The following is a 16,815-nucleotide window of genomic DNA, read 5'->3' on the forward strand; positions in this document are numbered from 1 at the left end:
AATAACATTATACCTTAATAATATTCAAGGATTTTTTAAATAATCCAAGAAACAAAACCCTTCAGCTGCAGTTCACGTTTAACTTTCCTCCTTGCGTTTTCTGCCTCTGCAGGGTGAGGTTGTTTTGCAGGGGATTTAAAACCACAAAGGGGATCTGTTCAGTTTTCCAGAGACAGATTAAAAATGTAGCAAACCTCACACCACTTTGAAGTTGAAAAGAAATTTTTAAAAACAACAACAACCAAAACAAACAAACAAATCCTCACACACAACAAACCAGGAGTAAAAAATGCTGCTGCAAAAATGCTTCCAAATCCAATCCCTTTCATGGTGCAGCCCTGCTGCCCTGGGTTTTCTGTTCAGAGCAGGGCAGGCATTCCCTGCAGGGGACTCTGTGTGTGCTGCACATCACCAGCTGCAGCCCCGTGGCTCCCTGGAGAGAATTCTGCCACGTAATGAGCTCCCCCCGTTCCCAGAGCTGCTTTCCTGGGGCTCCCAGCGAGCAGGAGGTGGCAGGGGCTGAGCTTTCCCTCTGCAGGCTTCCAGCCAGAGCCTCCAGAGCTGCCTGAGCCACTGACAGGGCTGGGGACATCCTCCTCCTCCTCCTCCTCCCCAGGTGATGGACTAACAGGGAAACACAGCAAAATGAAGGTCAGTGTAAGTCCTGGGTTCTTTTCTTTTTGATTTAATGACTTTCCTGATTTCATTTGTAGTAGGTAGAGGGTAAAAAATCTGCATCTGGCAGGGTCTCTTTGCAATGTGTGTGTGTTCAGCTGATTTGCACATCACTAAGAGAGCACGCGGTCTTAATTTAAAAAATATAATCCAAATTAACCCTTTCTCAAGAACAGCAGTGTGGCTGAGGAGGGTGAGGGTTCGTTCTGTGTGCATTGAGTAACAACAAGTTTATTAAAAATGATCATGAGTGACTCAGACTGGTCACTTCCACATTCTCTTGGAAAAAAAAACGAGGTTAAGAGTTGAGCGGTGTATTACCTCAAAAGAGATGATGCTTTTGCATTGATTCCTAGAAAATGGGTCATGGAAATGTCTGGAGAAGTGAGGTCAGTGTGGGGTGAGGAAAATGCCGAGCGATTTCAGTCTGAGCCTGGGAAAGCCTTTGCACTGGAGGGCACGGACTGGCCACATCCTGCAGAGCTGCCTGCATCACAAGGGCTCAGAGGAGGACAGCAGTGCTCATTTTTAGGAAACGCTCTTTTCTCCTGGATTGGGGGGGATTGAGTGATGGATCAAACCCATTTTGCAGCCGTTTGTCCCCATTTCTGCGCCAGCCCCGGGCTGGGCTTTGTGCTGAGCAGGGTTTGGGCTGTGCCAAGGGACAGATCAGGGCAGGGCTGTGCTGTCACCGCGTGTCCTGGGCTGATGGCAGGCACGGAGCAGAGCCCAGCTGCTGCCTGGGCACTCGCAGCAGGGATGAGCCCAGCTGGAAACCCACAGAAACACCACGACTGCAGTGCTGCTCACTCAGAAACCATCCATCCCTCGTTTATTCAATGCGTTTCGTTCATTTGCTCCCAAGCACCGCCTGTGCGGAGGGCAGCGTGAGGACAAGGTTTTGGGGGATGAGCAGGGCAGCCACAGAGCCCCAGCAAGCTGCAGCTGGGGGAGTCGTGCTGCTGCTGATTCTTGGTGGATCAGAAACCCCCAGCCTGGCCTCAGCCTCGCCACTGCTGCCACGGAATTCCTGAAAATTTCCATTTTTCAATGAAAAATGTGCCATTTGCTCCCCCAGAGCTTCCCTGGGGATGTTTTCCCTCATTCACAGAGGGTGAGGATCCTGCTCTGAGGAGTGCCCAGCTTGTACTCACCAGGACTTCCTCGAGCTGTAAAGCCACATTTAGAAATAAATGTAGTCAGGTGTAATTAAACCACAAAAAGTTTTTAAAAAGTAAAAAAAAAACCCTAAAGTGATTGGGTGCATGTGGGAAAAAGAAAGGTTTGAGGACCCAAAGCCCAGGAATGCTCCCACAGGGAGTGTTGGGAGCAGCAGGAAGTGGCAGTTGATTTTCCCTTGAACTTGGGCATGAGAGCACTCCCCTAAAAATGCTCCGAGTGGGGTGAAATCCTGGCTGCACTTCCCCTTCTGGTGATTTTAACAGAGCTAAGATTTGACTGGCTTCATCTGTGGAGAAAAGAGAGTTTGGGGAAAATTAACAGAACTCCAGTTTGTAATTCCCACCTCTGCAGCACTGCCCGGTGTGAAGCTGCAGGATTTGTAAGCCTGATTTTTTTTTAAGTGTATTTTTTCCCTGTATTTCCTCAGATTTAGAATTCAAAACCTGCTGATCAGCACCTGCTTCCATCCCCACAAAATCAATTAAAGCAATAAAAGCATGTCCTGATGTTCATTCCTCCTTGAAGCTCACACAAAACTTCTGTATGAGCTGAACATTTCTTTTCCAAAATAGGCAAACAGCACAAAAAAAATGCAGAAGGTCCTTCTGCAGGTCACAGGAAATGCTGCACACGCAGGTGGAGAATGATCTGAGCTTTTAAGGTAAATTCTCTTTTCCTGTGGATGTTGGTGTGAACTCTCCACAATTAGCTGAGCAAAATGTAAGTGACTCGCCTGGTCTGGGGTTTAAAGGGGAATTCTCAGGGAAGCCTGTTCCCAGCTAATGGATGATGGAGAATGTTTATTTCTGCAGCTTTGTTGGGAGATTAACTGGGAGCTGCTCTGTAAACATGTCAGAGGTGTCTCTGATGTATGAGCAGAAATGTTTAGCAAACACAACCCTGTATCTCTTCCCCCTCAAATATTTTAAGTCCCACTTTCCTGCAGTAAAAGAGCTCACTCATATATCGATGTGCAACGTGAGAATTATTTCTCTCAATCCACAAAAACTCCCAGGATTAAATGCTCTCTTTACTTACATGATCTCAATAGGGGTTTTTAAGAAGCAAATTGAAGATAATAAATGCAAAATTACTTTTTTATCTGAAATGCTGTGAAATAGTGCAGTGCTCATGAAATAATACAGGGCAGCAAATTGAGATTTTTCAAATACAAACTGAGTGGGGCAGGGACATTATTTTGTGAGGCTTGTGGGCAAGATGCTCAAATTATCACGAGCTGTACACCACTGTGTGCACTTGGATTTTTCTAGCAATGTTTGTATCTATTTTATAATGATATTTTTTTTCTGTTGCATTATCCTAGATACTGAAGATAAGACTTGAGACAGGAGAGGCATCAGGAGATTTTTAGTAACAGTGGGATGTTTCTTCCTTAGCATAAATATCTATTGTGTGCACAGAGCACAGATGTCACTCTGAGGGTATAAAATTTTACGTTATAGAACTGGGCATTGATCAGCTTTACTGCCCCTAATTACAATTACTCCATTAATAAACATGAGGTAGCAGCTTTCATTCCTATGACTCCCAAGGGCTGCCAAGGCTTTGTAGAGGGACCAAGGCTGGATTAGGATCTGCAAACAACAAAGATGTGAGAGGTCCAGTTTGGGAGGGGAATTACTCTCTCCACATCTGAGCCACACTCCAATAAAGGTGATGCACTTCCAGCTAGATGAGAACTGTTGGGGTGAAGCTGTTCCAGAGACCTGCACTGCCAATCCCTCCAGTGTGTGCCCCACCTGCTTTGCCCTCGGCCGTGGGCTCTGGGGGTCCCAGTGCCTCGGGAGGAGATGCAGGGAACACCTTTTTCCTCTTTTCCAGGTCTGTGCCCTTGTTTAAACCCACTCGGTGAGAGCAGAGCCCCAGCACTGCCTCTCAAGGTGCTTTTTGTGGGGCTTTCAGGATGCTCTTTGTCTCAGGAGAGGTTTTACAAGGCTGCTGATGGGGATGAGGCAGCAAGCAAAGAAGGAAAATCACTTGGGCTCCCTGTGATGCTTTAGTGCTTCTTCCACGTTGGTTATTTAAGAACACAACACAGAAAACCCCAGAGAGCCGTGGCTGGGGAGCACACAGGATAGGCAGGGACCAGCATCTCCCAGCAGAGCATCCTGAGGGCCCGGGGTGCTGGGATGCAGAGCTCGTTTAGGGTCACTGCAGGGCCGGGATGCTGCTCCAGGAGGGGAAGGCGCTGCCACGGCGATGCCTCACACACGTCCGGGGAGCTGGGGGAGCAGGCAGGGCTGGGCTCTGGCACGCAGCTATTGCAAAGGCAGGTGAAGAAATGCTGGTGTCTGGCTGCACTTCAAAAGGATGAATGGTTTCTTTATTATAACTTTGCTATAATTCATTAATACACTATTTAGAGGAGATACTAAAACTACAAACCCACTTTTTCTAACTCCCAACTCATGACCCTCTCTGACAGCCCAGCCCCAGGTGGGTTGGATTGGCCACCAGCTCAAACAATCCTCACCAGAATCCAACCCAGCACTCACCCCAGGTAAACAATTCTCCAGACACATTCCACATGGGAAAAACAAGCAGAAATAGAAATTGTTTTCTCTTTCTTCTCTCTGTGCTCCTCTATGAAAAAATCCTGAGAGAGAGAAGAATGTGCCTGCCACAGGCAGCCCCAGCCTGCCCTGCAGATTACCCCGTGCATGGCCCTGCAGGCAGAGGGGCAGCCAGCACGCCCCTCCTGCAGCCTCTGCTGTGGTGCTCAAGTACTCTGAACCTTGCTGAAAGACTCGGCACTTTGCTGAAATAAATACCAAAATACCGACAGGGGATGCCAAAGATGTGCTCTCCAACTCCACAGTATTGAGGGTTTGTCCTGAAACTTGGAATTTAATTAAGCCCTGCCTTAGCTGGAAAACCTTTAGGGTTTGTTTTTTTGGTTTTTTGGTCGTTGTTTTTTTGTTTCTTTTTTCCTTTTTAATATTTTCTTTTTAAGAGCTTCACTGACCCTGCTTGTGCAAGGTCTGTCAGTTCAGCCATGTTCTACAGGCTGGAGTTTAGGGCTTGTCTCCATCACTTCTCTGGTCAAAGTCTTCATTTTTCCTTTCCAGCTCTCTAGGTGGGATAGGAGAGGATCCATGAACAGATCTCCATTAATTAATCTCCTGCTTGGCTTGATTTGGGATGGTTCTAGAGGTTTCTGGGTTTGTGTTGATTACAGATGTGAGCCCATACACCCCAGAAATGCAAAATCTGAGCCACTGGGTTCTGCCTCAGGCTGGCCTCTGGCTGGGGCTGCTGGCCCTGGGATATTTGCACACCTTCACTGGCCAAACCCAAGGAATGTGTGCTGTGCCTCGAGCAGGGACCCCTCTGATGGAAAGGTTTGTGTCTCTGGTTATAAAATTAGGTTTAGCAGCATCTTGAGTGTGCTGTTTCCACAGGAAAAGGGAAATGTCAATATTTTGATGCCTTTTAAAACCACAGTGTGAACCAAAGGTTCCTCTGAGCTGTGTGGGTGCAAGAAGGAAGGGCAGCCCAGCCTTGCTGTGTGTGCCCCAGCCAGGCTCAGATCCTGAGCCCAGCCTTCCTGGCCCTTCACCCATTTCCTGCGTGTGCCTGGATAAGGTTTTCACGTTGGAAAAGGGGGAGAGTTTTCCTCTGCCCACCCTCCTCAGGGCTGAAGAAGACGGTCTGTCCTTCAGAAGTGTGTCTGTGCAGCACTCAGCCCAAGGACCCAGCAGCGCTGATGAATCACAAGAAAAGTTGGCTGTTCTCCTTTTTTTTCTCTTTTTTTTGAAGTGTAGAGCCCAGGGTGGGGATTCCTGGGGGCCTGGCTCCAACATTTGGCATTGTCTCAGTCAAAAATGGACTCCCATGTTCGAGGCAAAAGCCAGGCTGGACCAGGAGGCCAAGGGGGCTGCAGGGCAGCCCTGGCAGCTGCCCCTGTCCCACAAAAAGCCATTGTTCACAGAACGCCTGCAGCCAGCAGCGGCCCTCAGCTGAGCTGACAAATTCGAGTTCTGTGCTGCAGCTTCAGGCCAGCTGCTGCCTCGCAGCAAATGCTCTGGACAGAAACGCAAGGCGTCACGTTTCCTATTTGGGTGCTATCTCTCTGGACATTACTTGCACTTGCTGATAAGAAATGCGTGCTGAGGCACAGCCAGTGTCCCGCTGGCTGCGGAGCAGTGCCGTTGTGAAGCTGAAAGCAAAATCTCTCTTGCACTGTGTACAAGTACACAGTGACGGTGTGACAGTGTGACAGTGACAGTGTGACAGTGACAGTGTGACAGTGGGACAGTGACAGTGTGACAGTGTGACAGTTTGACAACATGACAGTGTGACAGTGTGACAGCGTGACAATGTGACAACGTGACAGCGTGACAGCGTGACAACATGACAGTGTGACAGTGTGACAGTGTGACAGTGACAGAGTGACAGTGTGACAGTGTAACATTGTAACAGTGTGACTGTGTGACAGTGACAGTGTGACAGCATGACAGTTTGACAACATGACAGTGTGACAGTGTGACAGCGTGACAATGTGACAACGTGACAGCGTGACAGCGTGACAACATGACAGTGTGACAGTGTGACAGTGTGACAGTGACAGAGTGACAGTGTGACAGTGTAACATTGTAACAGTGTGACTGTGTGACAGTGACAGTGTGACAGCATGACAATGTGACAGTGTGACAGTGACAGAGTGACAGTGTGACAGTGTGACAGTGTGACAGTGTGACAGTGTGACAGTGACAGTGTGACAGCATGACAATGCGACAGTGTGACAGTGTGACAGCATGACAACGCTGACAATGTGACAGTGTGACAGTGTGACAGCGTGACAACGTGACAGTGTGACAGTTTGACAATGTGACAGTGTGACAGCGTGACAGCGTGACAATGTGACAACGTGACAACGTGACAGCGTGACAACATGACAGTGTGACAGTGTGACAGTGACAGAGTGACAGTGTGACAGTGTGACAGTGTGACAGTGTGACAGTGACAGTGTGACAGCATGACAATGCGACAGTGTGACAGTGTGACAGCATGACAACGCTGACAACGTGACAGTGTGACAGTTTGACAATGTGACAATGTGACAATGTGACAGCGTGACAGCGTGACAATGTGACAGTGTGACAGTGTGACAGTTTGACAACACGGCAGTGTGACAGTGACAGTGTGACAACGCGGGTGTCTCCGTGTCCCCAGCACAGCCTGGCCAAGGCGCTCTACGACAACAAGGCCGAGTGCTCGGACGAGCTGGCGTTCCGCCGAGGGGACATCGTGACGGTGCTGGAGCAGCACGTGCCGGGCAGCGAGGGCTGGTGGCGGTGCTCCCTGCACGGCCACCACGGCCTGGCCCCCGCCAACCGCCTGCAGCTCCTGCCGCCCTCCGCCCAGCCGCCAGCCGCACACGGCATCTACCAGGTGCCCTCCGTGCCCTCCGTGCCCTCCGTGCCCTCCGTGCCCAAGGCCACGGCGCTGTCCAACACCTACGAGAAGATGGAGGGCTGGGTCCAGCCCCAGGCGCTCCCTGCCCAGGCCGTGTACCAGGTGCCGGCCCTGGCGGCGCAGCTGCTCAGCGAGAGGACCAAGCGCTCCACGCACCAGGTGAGCACTGAAAAAAACAGATGTTATTGTTAAAATAATGGCTGGGAGTAGGGGAATGAGGAAGCCTGAGATTTTTTTTCAGTGGGGTTTGTAGCAGAAGAATGATGGTGTTTAGGAAAGTCGCATCAATTTATAGCATAGTGTGAGAAATGCTGTTCCGGGCTACAGATGAGAGTGTCTATATTGTGTACTCTATATTCTCTATATTCGGTATTCCCTCGCCTTTCTGACAGTTTAAAACAGCTGTAAAACAGCACAAGAAGTAAAGACTATACCATTTGTTTGGGAGAATCTATAAATTATTTACAAAGTTAAAATAACAAGACACAGAACTTTCTCCAGCAGCCATGCAGGGCTGGAGCACATGCAGAAAAATGGAAGCCTTTTCATCCATCTGCACAGGAACATGATTAATAATTTTCTAAAAATCACCCTTTGGTGTGTGATTGCTGGGTTTGGTCTGGTTTTTGCTGTCTCCAGCAGCTCAGCAAGCTCAGCATGCTGCTGCCTCTCTCTTGTGCTGTCACTAGGCTTGCACCAAGCAGCAGCCCCTGCTAGACATGCAGAAGGACACAAAGTTTTGCTGTGTACCCCCAACCAGTTTCTCTCCCAGCCCGTTTTTGCTGCTGCTGAGACGTTGACCAAGGTTTACAGAAGGAGAGCTGCCACCAGTTCCCCGAGTTATAGAGAAGAACAAACTGGTTTTCCAGGGTTTCATTACAGCTCCCTGGCCTGGCTCTTCTTCCTCCCAGTTCCTTGTGTTTGACATCAAACATACATGGAACATGCAATTTGATTACATCTCACCGGTTTTTAGCATCAAAACCTTGTGCTTTCTTCAGGAAAAAAATGAGTGGGGAATGTTTCATAATGAAAGGGAAATAGAGCAGGTGGGGATGCAGTTCAAGCGCGAGGTTTTGTTCAGCTCCATGAGCTCTCCAGCCCTGGGTGGCTCTTTATTCTGTGTATGGAAATCACATTTGAAAGTCTAATTTTAAAATGAAAAGGAAGAATATTCAGCTATATAGTGTTTTAGGCTGATTTAATGATAGTTTGATTTATGGGGCTCATTCAGCCTCCTTTCCTCCTGCTGTGTGGAAGGCCTGTCATGGAAACCTCCTTGCTGCTTCCTGCTGGGTGGCAGGTGGGTGCTGGAAAACAACAAACTCGGGGCATCCCTGGTGACCAAAACCCCATTTTCAGCTCTGCAGCTGCAGTGCACAACCATAACTCAAAGCGAGTGCAGCTACAAGAGACTCTTCTGCACTTGCTGTCATTGATTTCTCCACATTCCTGGCCCTAAAGGAGCCATTTGCAAACTGAATCAGAGGCTGGCATCAATTTTCCATGTTGTGCCAGCAAATCAGGTGGAAAATGTCATCTATTCATCATGTGGATGGATGGTCTGGCAGAAGAGCTCCTTGGCTCTCCCCGTCTCATTTCATAAATTTATCCACCCAAGCAGTGCCTAGTCTAAGAATGAAACAGAATGAAGAATGAAAATGTCCCAGCCTCTGATGATTACCCAGAAGTTGAGAGTGGGGCTGCCTGTGGCACAGTGTCCCAGCTGTCCCCACACCAGCTGCACCCTGGTGGTGACAAGCTGTCCCCAAGGCAGGGGAGCTCAGGGAGCACAGAACCATCCAGACCATCCCACAGAGATCCTGTGGCACAGCTGGCAAAGCTCCTGCCATACTCAGCTGTCCTCTGAGCAGCTGGGAAAAGCCACGGCGAGTCCTTGAGGGAGCTGACTGAAAGCAGTGGAACAATAAATCCCTCACAGCCTGGGTGTTTTCCCCCCACAGAGAAACCTCCTTGCTTCTGCCCTCACACCCAGGGCACCTTCTGGTTGTGTTGCCACTGGTAGGACTTTAAAACCTACCAAGATGTGATATCCAGAGAGTTTTCTTTCTGCTGGACTCTCAGATTTGTCCATCTGGAAGCAGACCTGGGCTGAGGATGGCTTTTATCTTTTACCCTTTCGCTGGGGGAAGCTGTAAAGGAAGATGCTCCTATTCAGGCACCAGGAATCCCCATCCCTGGAGGAGTTCCAGGCCACACTGGAGGGGGTTTCGTGGAAGGTGTCCCTGCCCTTTGCAGGGGGTGGATGAGATTGTCTTTTAGATGCCTCCCAAACCATTTTGTGATTCTGTGATTCTCTATCACAGCACTAAGGAGAATTTTCTTCACTCCTCACTCCCTGTTTCCAGATGAGAGCTGAACCAGGCAGAGAGAAGCTGCACTCTTCTTCCTCTACCATATTTCTCCTACGTTTAGCTGCTGCAGGACTTGCATGATGGAAATCATTCCCTCCAGTTTAAAACCAGTTTAAAATTTACTGTGATACCTCACCCCAGCAGTGTTTCTGGAGGTCAGTGGTTTGCAATGGCCCATTTATAAATTAGCTGAGGGCAGCCAGGCTAAAGGCAGGCTGGATGAAGAAAATTCCATGTTTTGGTGGTTGATTCTAAAAAAGAAAAGTCCTAACCCAGCATTCATATTTTGTGACATTAATTGTCCCACAGATCTGGTTATGGCTGCTCATATTATGTTTTAATCAAACAGGAGAACCTGACTGCAAAGATATAACTCCCATATTGGACTTCCCTTTTATAGCGCTGGACAGGACATCAAGGTTTAATACTTCCAAATAAGCCAGTCTTTGAGAACTACAGAATAATGCTCAGCCTGCAATTTTCTGCTGCTCTGACACTAAACTGGCTTGACCCAATGGCTGTGGGCTTGGAGAAGTTGAAATTTCCCCACTTCCTTTTTTAAGTGGTTCTACTTTTGGGCAGTTTAAAGGTTTAAGTGATAACTGCAGCTGGATTTTCTCCAAATCTTTTCTGTCCTGTGGTTAGTAAGGCAGATTGTCTTTGTGCCAGAGTTCAGATCTTATCTAAAATGTACCAGAAATGCCAGCAAAGAAGAATTATTTGTGAATAAACATGCTGTTGCTCATAAGGTCAGTTCCTGTCTCCCATTTTCAGTGAAGAGCTGAAGGTTTTTATCATTTAAGAGCTATTATTATGACAGTGGATTTTTCAGCTAAATGACTTTTCAAAGCTTCCTGCCGATGCGGGTTGTTGTTGTTGTTGTTATTATTATTATTATTATTATTATTATTATTATTATTATTATTATTTCTCCCCTCCAAGCACCTGTTCACCCTCCCCAGAGCCTGCCGGGCCTCAGCCCCAAACATCAGGGCTGAGGTGTACGATGTCCCCTCCTCGCAGCACCGCGGGTCCCTGCTCCCACAGGTGAGTGCTGCCCCTCCCTCCCTGCAGCTGCCACCCTGAAGCACCTCTGAGCTGATCTGCAGCTCAGTTCTGCTGTCACCCCGCTTGCTTTTTGTAAAATTGGGAAGAAAATCATCTGGTTTTAGCTCAAATCCTCAGTTCTCCAGAGTTTATGAGAGATTTGAAGCAACGTGTCTTAAATCTGGTGTGCTTCTCATAAGCGCTTCCATCTTTTCTTCTGTGGGAAATGAGGGGCAGAGAGGGTGACACTACTGATGTCTTACTGAATTCTCTGTATCAGTGCAACCTCTCTGCCTCAGAATCCATGGGGAAATGCCTTACTGACAGAAAAAATAGAAGTGTTTATTAGAAATGCACCAGATTTCAGACTCATTGCTCTAAATTTCTAAGAAACTCAGGAGAACTGAGGCTTTGAGCTAAAAATAGATGATTTTCTTCCCAATTTTACAAAAAGCAAGCAGGGTGACAGTAGAATTGACCTGTCACCCTCTCTGCCTCGGAATCCGTGAGGAAATGTGTGGTGTCATTTGGTGGGGGTGACTTGGGGATGTTCAGAGAAGAGTCACAAGCGCATGTCCAGCAAGAAATTAAATCACCCCCACCACCCTGCTCCTGGGAAAAACACACCCTGGGTCTGGTCACATCACCGTGACGTGTCCTGTTGCACAATCCTGTCCTTGGTGCTGTCCCACTGGCCTGGGGTCTGTGAATGCCACATGTCCTCCACCTCTGAGGATGGGACAGGCAGCAGCCCCAGCCCCGTCCTGTCACCTCCCACACCAAGGTGTGGGTGGCACTGGAGCACCCCAGGGACCTCCCCATCCCCTGCTGCTCCCTGGCACTGCAGCCTTGAGCCCAAGCCATTATTATCCACAGATTTCCTGGGTGATCCCTGCTCAGACCCAAACATGCTCAGGTGCCACTCAAGGCCCCAGTGGGCTCTAAAAAGGATCAAAAGAAATAATTTATTTTTCCCTTTGAGCAGAGTGGTGCCACTCCCCCCAGCACACGGAAGGGCTCCGTGCTGGGCAGATCCACTGAGAGCTTCCAGGCAGAGCAGAAGCAGCTTTACAACATCCCATCCAAGCCAGAAAAAGGAGGAGCTGGCAGCCAGGACTCACCAGCAGGCAATGTAAGTAAGGCTTGGTGGGCACAGAATAATTTGTCACTCCTGACATGCCTGGCTTGGAGCAGGGACAGGTTTCCCATCTCTTCCCCATTGTTTCTTACACAACAAACAGTCCTGAATGCCCCTTTCCCAGCTTAGACTCCAGCTGCACACACACATATCTGTATCAAGCAAAATTTAAATTCACTGAAGATGCTTGAGCAGAGTCAGCGGAGTCTGTTGGTGATTTATTGCATGTGAGTGGGAAAAAAATCAAGTGCCTGCAGATTTCACTGCTGGAGGATCTAATCACCTTTGCTCCAAATATTTTACCTTTTATACAAGCAGCTTGTGCATGTTAGAAAATAAAAAACACAGACAGCCTTTCCGTGGTGCCGTTCCATCAACATCGGTGGGGTTGGACACATTTGTGTGCTCTGAGAATTCAGTTCTGTTCTTCACTCTCATTTAAAAAGGTGGTTTATGAACCCTCTGTGCTCTGTTGCAGTTATATGATGTCCCTCCTAAAAGAGAAGGCGACGACTCAGAAAATAAATCTCAGAAGAAATGCTGGGGCCATTACAACACTTTGCCAAACCCTCGGAAGTCCGAATGGATTTACGATATTCCAGTATCCCCTGAAAACTCCGGGTTCAAACCCAAGCCTGCTGGCCAGTCTGTGGAGAAGCAGGTGCTGTATGACATTCCTCCAGCCAGGTACAAGGTCCAAGGCCCAACCAGCGAAGCCAAGGCTGGAAATCCACAGCTGTACGACATTCCACCGCCCCAGCGGAAATTACCGCTTCCAGAAATTCCCCTTTACGACGTTCCACCCTCACGGGACGTGCTCCTCCCGCCACAGAACGGCAGCTCTGAGCTGCCCCCGAGGCTCCTGGCTGCCAAGGCTGAGAATCAGATCTCTGAGGAGAATGTTTATGATATTCCCAAAGGTTTGCCCAGTGCTGGGCACTCCAAGATGGAAAAGAACAGCGATGGCTCCAGAGACCAAGCACACGGTGCTTCTCCACAGCTCTCTATGGATGCCAAGTCAGAAAATGAGAGTTTGTGTGTCTCCAGTGTGGACAGCAGAAGCAGCACTCTCTCCTCATCCTCCAGCTCTTCTGCTGAGTCGTCTTCAACGCTGTCACCATCACCAGAGCTTGTCCAAGAAATCAAACTGGAGCTGGAAGCAGCCATTGAGGCCCTGACTCGGCTGCAGCACGGCGTGTCCAGCTCCGTCGCCAGCTTAATGATCTTTGTGAGCAGCAAGTGGAGACTGCAGGAGCACCTGGAGAAAAGCCTGGAGGAGATCCACAGAGCAGTGGACCACATAAAGGTGTCACTGGGAGAGTTCCTGGCCTTTGCTCAAGCCCTGAAGGGAAACGCCTCCAACCTCACGGATAACAACCTGCAGGCCAGAATTAAAAAACAGCTGGAAATCCTCATGAACTCCTACAAAATATTGACAGAAACCAGGGAAGCTCTCAACAGCTGCAGCTGGTCCCTGGAGGCTTTGGTGCTCAGGAAGCCCCAGAACAACCCTGACGACCTGGATCGCTTCGTTATGGTGGCCAGGACAATTCCAGATGATATCAAGAGGTTTGTGTCCATCATCATCGCCAACGGGAAGCTGCTTTTCAGGAAGAACGAGAAGGAGCAAGAAAAGAAGCAAACAAAAGTGAACCTGGAATGCAAAATGGCAAAACAAATCCCAGTGCCGAGAAGAGTAGATATTGAGAAATCCAGAGAAATCCAGAGAAATGCGCCTGAGAAATCCAGCCAAAGCCGGGTCCCTGTGGAGAAAGCAGAAGAAAATTGCACTGAGGATTGTGATTATGTCCAGTTACAGGTCAGTGACACCGGGGTTTATTCTCTGTACTCCTCACCCTTTGCAGATGTTAGGCTGTTTTACCTTTGCAGTGCCACATGCAGTTTGCACTACATCCCACTTTCCAGGCTTTATGCAAATCCAGGATTTTGTGACAGTGCTGGATGGCACATGTACAATGAGCAGTAATTTAAATCAACAGAGAAAAGAAAACATTTTTATCATTCTTGTCTTAAATTCATTTGGGAAGCAGGATTTCTTTGGGAGCTGGCAATTTCTTACTTCTCTTTTCCCTCACAATTCTCTTCCTGCCACTACATTGTGTTTGGCATAACAAGAGATGTTCCTTCCTTCTTGAAGTGTCATGGAAATTGTGTTTGCACAGAAATTAAGCTCTGTTAATTATCACATTTATTTGTTGGAATAATTCTTGATGATTTTAAGAATCTCTTTAGAATCACTAGAATATCTACTAAGAATATTCCCCTTAGTTTTCCAAAGAAATGCTTGTCCATAAAATTTAGGGAATGTCACATTGAAATGTTTTGTTGATGTTGGTTTCAGTCTCAGATCTTGCAGGATCACATACCACATTTTTAGGAGGAAAAAACCTACAGCTCCTTCTAATAAATCCCCCATTTCTATTTGTAACATGAAGGCTACAGAACAAGTAGCTGTTTCTTTTATGAAATAAAAGTAAACCACATTTATATTTAAATACTTTATGTAGTTGTTTCAACTCTGCTTTAATTTTAATTTGTAACAGGCACAGAAAGTCATTTCAGGTAAAGAAGTAACAAACAAGAGTCAAACCCAAAGGTACTTCTGACTTTGAAAATATTTAAGAGGGTTTTTAGTCCCCGATTTCTGTGCTTGCTAAAACTCAGAGTAATTTGCATTCAGACACATATCTCTATGCATAGAGACCTATTTGCTTCTCAGAGATCATTTTCCCAGAACTGTTGCTGAAAACCTGTGACGAACACTTATTTCCCTCAATCAAACAACTCCAGTTTAAAGTCATAAAGTTTATTTTATTGCCTTTCAGCATCATTTGAGATAAGTCTGTTTCAGTATTTCAAAGTGTCAGTGTCTTGCACTGGCACAAAACTGACTCTTGTATTGTGCATTTTAATCATTCATAACCCTGATTAAGTCCATTAAAGATCAGTGTTTTGTGTTATTTGAAAGCTTCAAGGCCAGACTGTGTAAAGGATTGATGTTCAGCTGCAGCACTTTGTGTGCTATCCAATATTAAAACTGTATTTAGGGGGAAAGAAGCAACGAGGAGAACTTCCAACGCTTTCTGGAAAGAGAAATTACTGTAAAGGCTCCAAGGCGTGGCGATTTGGAGACCACAAAAATTCAGGGTAGAGCAACCAAAGAAACAACCGGGGCGAGTGACACCAGGCTGAATCTATTTTTATTTTAACCCTTTCTCCAGGTTTTGCCACGTGCAAAAAAGACTGAAAATCCCAGCAGGCAGCAGCCTGCCAGGAAATTCCCCCTGCCAGAGCACTGCAGGCTGTGCTTCGCCGCCCTGCACAAGGCCATCGGCGTGTTCACCGCCAGCCTCAGCAGCCAGCAGCCCCCCGAAATCTTCATCTCCCACAGCAAGCTCATCATCATGGTGGGGCAGAGGCTGGTGGATTCCCTGTGCCAGGAGAGCCAGGACAGGGAGGCTCGGAGCGACGTCCTGCAGAGCAGCAGCCGCTTCTGCAGCCTCCTCAAGAACCTGGCGCTGGCCACCAAGAGCGCGGCGCTCCGGTTCCCCGACGCCGAGGCCAGCCGGGAGCTGCGGGAGCAGGCCGAGCAGCTGGCCCAGTACACCCAGCAGTTCCGGGCCACGATGGACTGAGGGACGGCACTCTGCTGCTCCTGGGGCACGCCCAGACATCCCACGGGAATTCCCTGGGTGCTGGTGTGGGTGAAGATCCCCCCACGCCCAGACATCCCATGGGAATTCCCTGGGTGTTGGTGTGGGTGAAGATCCCCCCACGCCCAGACATCCCACGGGAATTCCCTGGGTGCTGGTGCGGGTGAAGATCCCCCCACGCCCAGACATCCCATGGGAATTCCCTGGGTGTTGGTGTGGGTGAAGATCCCCCCACGCCCAGACATCCCACGGGAATTCCCTGGGTGCTGGTGCGGGTGAAGATCCCCCCACGCCCAGACATCCCATGGGAATTCCCTGGGTGTTGGTGTGGGTAAAGATCCCCCACACCCAGAGCTCCCAGCAGGAATTCTCTGGGTGCTGGTGCGGGTGAAGATCCTCCATGCCCAGACATCCCACGGGAATTCCCTGGGTGCTCATGCAGGTGAAGATCCCCACTCAGAATTCCCACCGGGAATTCCCTGGGTGTTGGTGAGGGTGAAGATCCTCCACTCCCAGAGCTCCCACCGGGAATTCTCTGGGTGCCAGTGCAGGTGAAGTTCCCCACTCAGAATTCCCACTGGGAATTCCCTGGGTGCTCGTGTGGGTGAAGATCCCACTCAGAATTCCCACCGGGAATTCCCTGGGTGCTGGTTCAGTTGAAGATCCCGACAGTCAGCATCCCCAGCAGGAATTCCATGGATGCCCGTGTAGATGAAATTCCCACACCCAGAACTCTCACCAGGAATTCCCTGGGTGCACTGGCAGCAGGTGAAGATCCCCCCACTCAGAATTCCCATCAGGAATTCCCTGGGTGCCGTTGCAGGTGAAGATCCCACTCAGAATTCCCAGCAGAAATTCCCTGGGTGCCAGTGCAGGTGAAGACCCCCACATTCAGCATCCCCAGCAGGAATTCCATGGGTGCCCGTGTAGATGAAGATTTCCACGCCCAGAACTCCCACTAGGAATTCCTTGGGTGCCAGTGTGGGTGAAGATCCCCACTAAGAATTCCCTTCAGAAATTCCCTGGCTGCCCAAGTAGGTGAAGTTCCCCCCACTCAGAATTCCCAGCAAGAATTCCCTGGGTGCCCCTGAAGGTGAAAATCCCCCCATTCAGAATTCCCAGAATTTCCTGTGCAGGTGAAGTTTCCCCCACTCTCAATTCCCAGCAGGAATTCCCTGGGTGCACTGGTAGCAGTGAGGATCCCCATTCAGAATTCCCATGAGGAATACCCTGGGTGCTGGTTCAGGTAAAGTTCCCCCCACTCAGAATTCCCAGCAGGAATTCC

At 48.8% G+C, this 16,815-nt stretch overlaps 1 protein-coding gene across 1 annotated transcript; it reads left to right on the top strand.

Annotated features, from left to right (window-relative positions):
* Window positions 1–400: 400 nt before the first annotated feature.
* CASS4 (Cas scaffold protein family member 4) lies at window positions 401–15,588 on the top strand. The gene is made up of 8 exons (XM_077787065.1): window positions 401–651; window positions 7,054–7,455; window positions 10,614–10,718; window positions 11,704–11,850; window positions 12,335–13,675; window positions 14,421–14,473; window positions 14,675–14,681; window positions 15,099–15,588. Exons 1-8 carry the CDS (start codon window positions 646–648, stop codon window positions 15,510–15,512), a joined length of 2,475 nt encoding a protein of 824 aa, XP_077643191.1. The 5' UTR covers window positions 401–645; the 3' UTR covers window positions 15,513–15,588.
* The last annotated feature ends 1,227 nt before the right edge of the window (window positions 15,589–16,815 follow it).

The sequence above is a fragment of the Lonchura striata genome, chromosome 17 (genome assembly GCF_046129695.1).
Source record: "Lonchura striata isolate bLonStr1 chromosome 17, bLonStr1.mat, whole genome shotgun sequence".
NCBI lineage: Eukaryota > Metazoa > Chordata > Aves > Passeriformes > Estrildidae > Lonchura > Lonchura striata.

Bases quoted from the DNA above. Each gene is read 5' to 3' on its own strand.
- CASS4 (XM_077787065.1), top strand. The intron at 7,456-10,613 runs GTGAGCACTGAA...CTCCCCTCCAAG, and splicing joins CCAAGCGCTCCACGCACCAG to CACCTGTTCACCCTCCCCAG. The intron at 11,851-12,334 runs GTAAGTAAGGCT...GCTCTGTTGCAG, and splicing joins AGGACTCACCAGCAGGCAAT to TTATATGATGTCCCTCCTAA.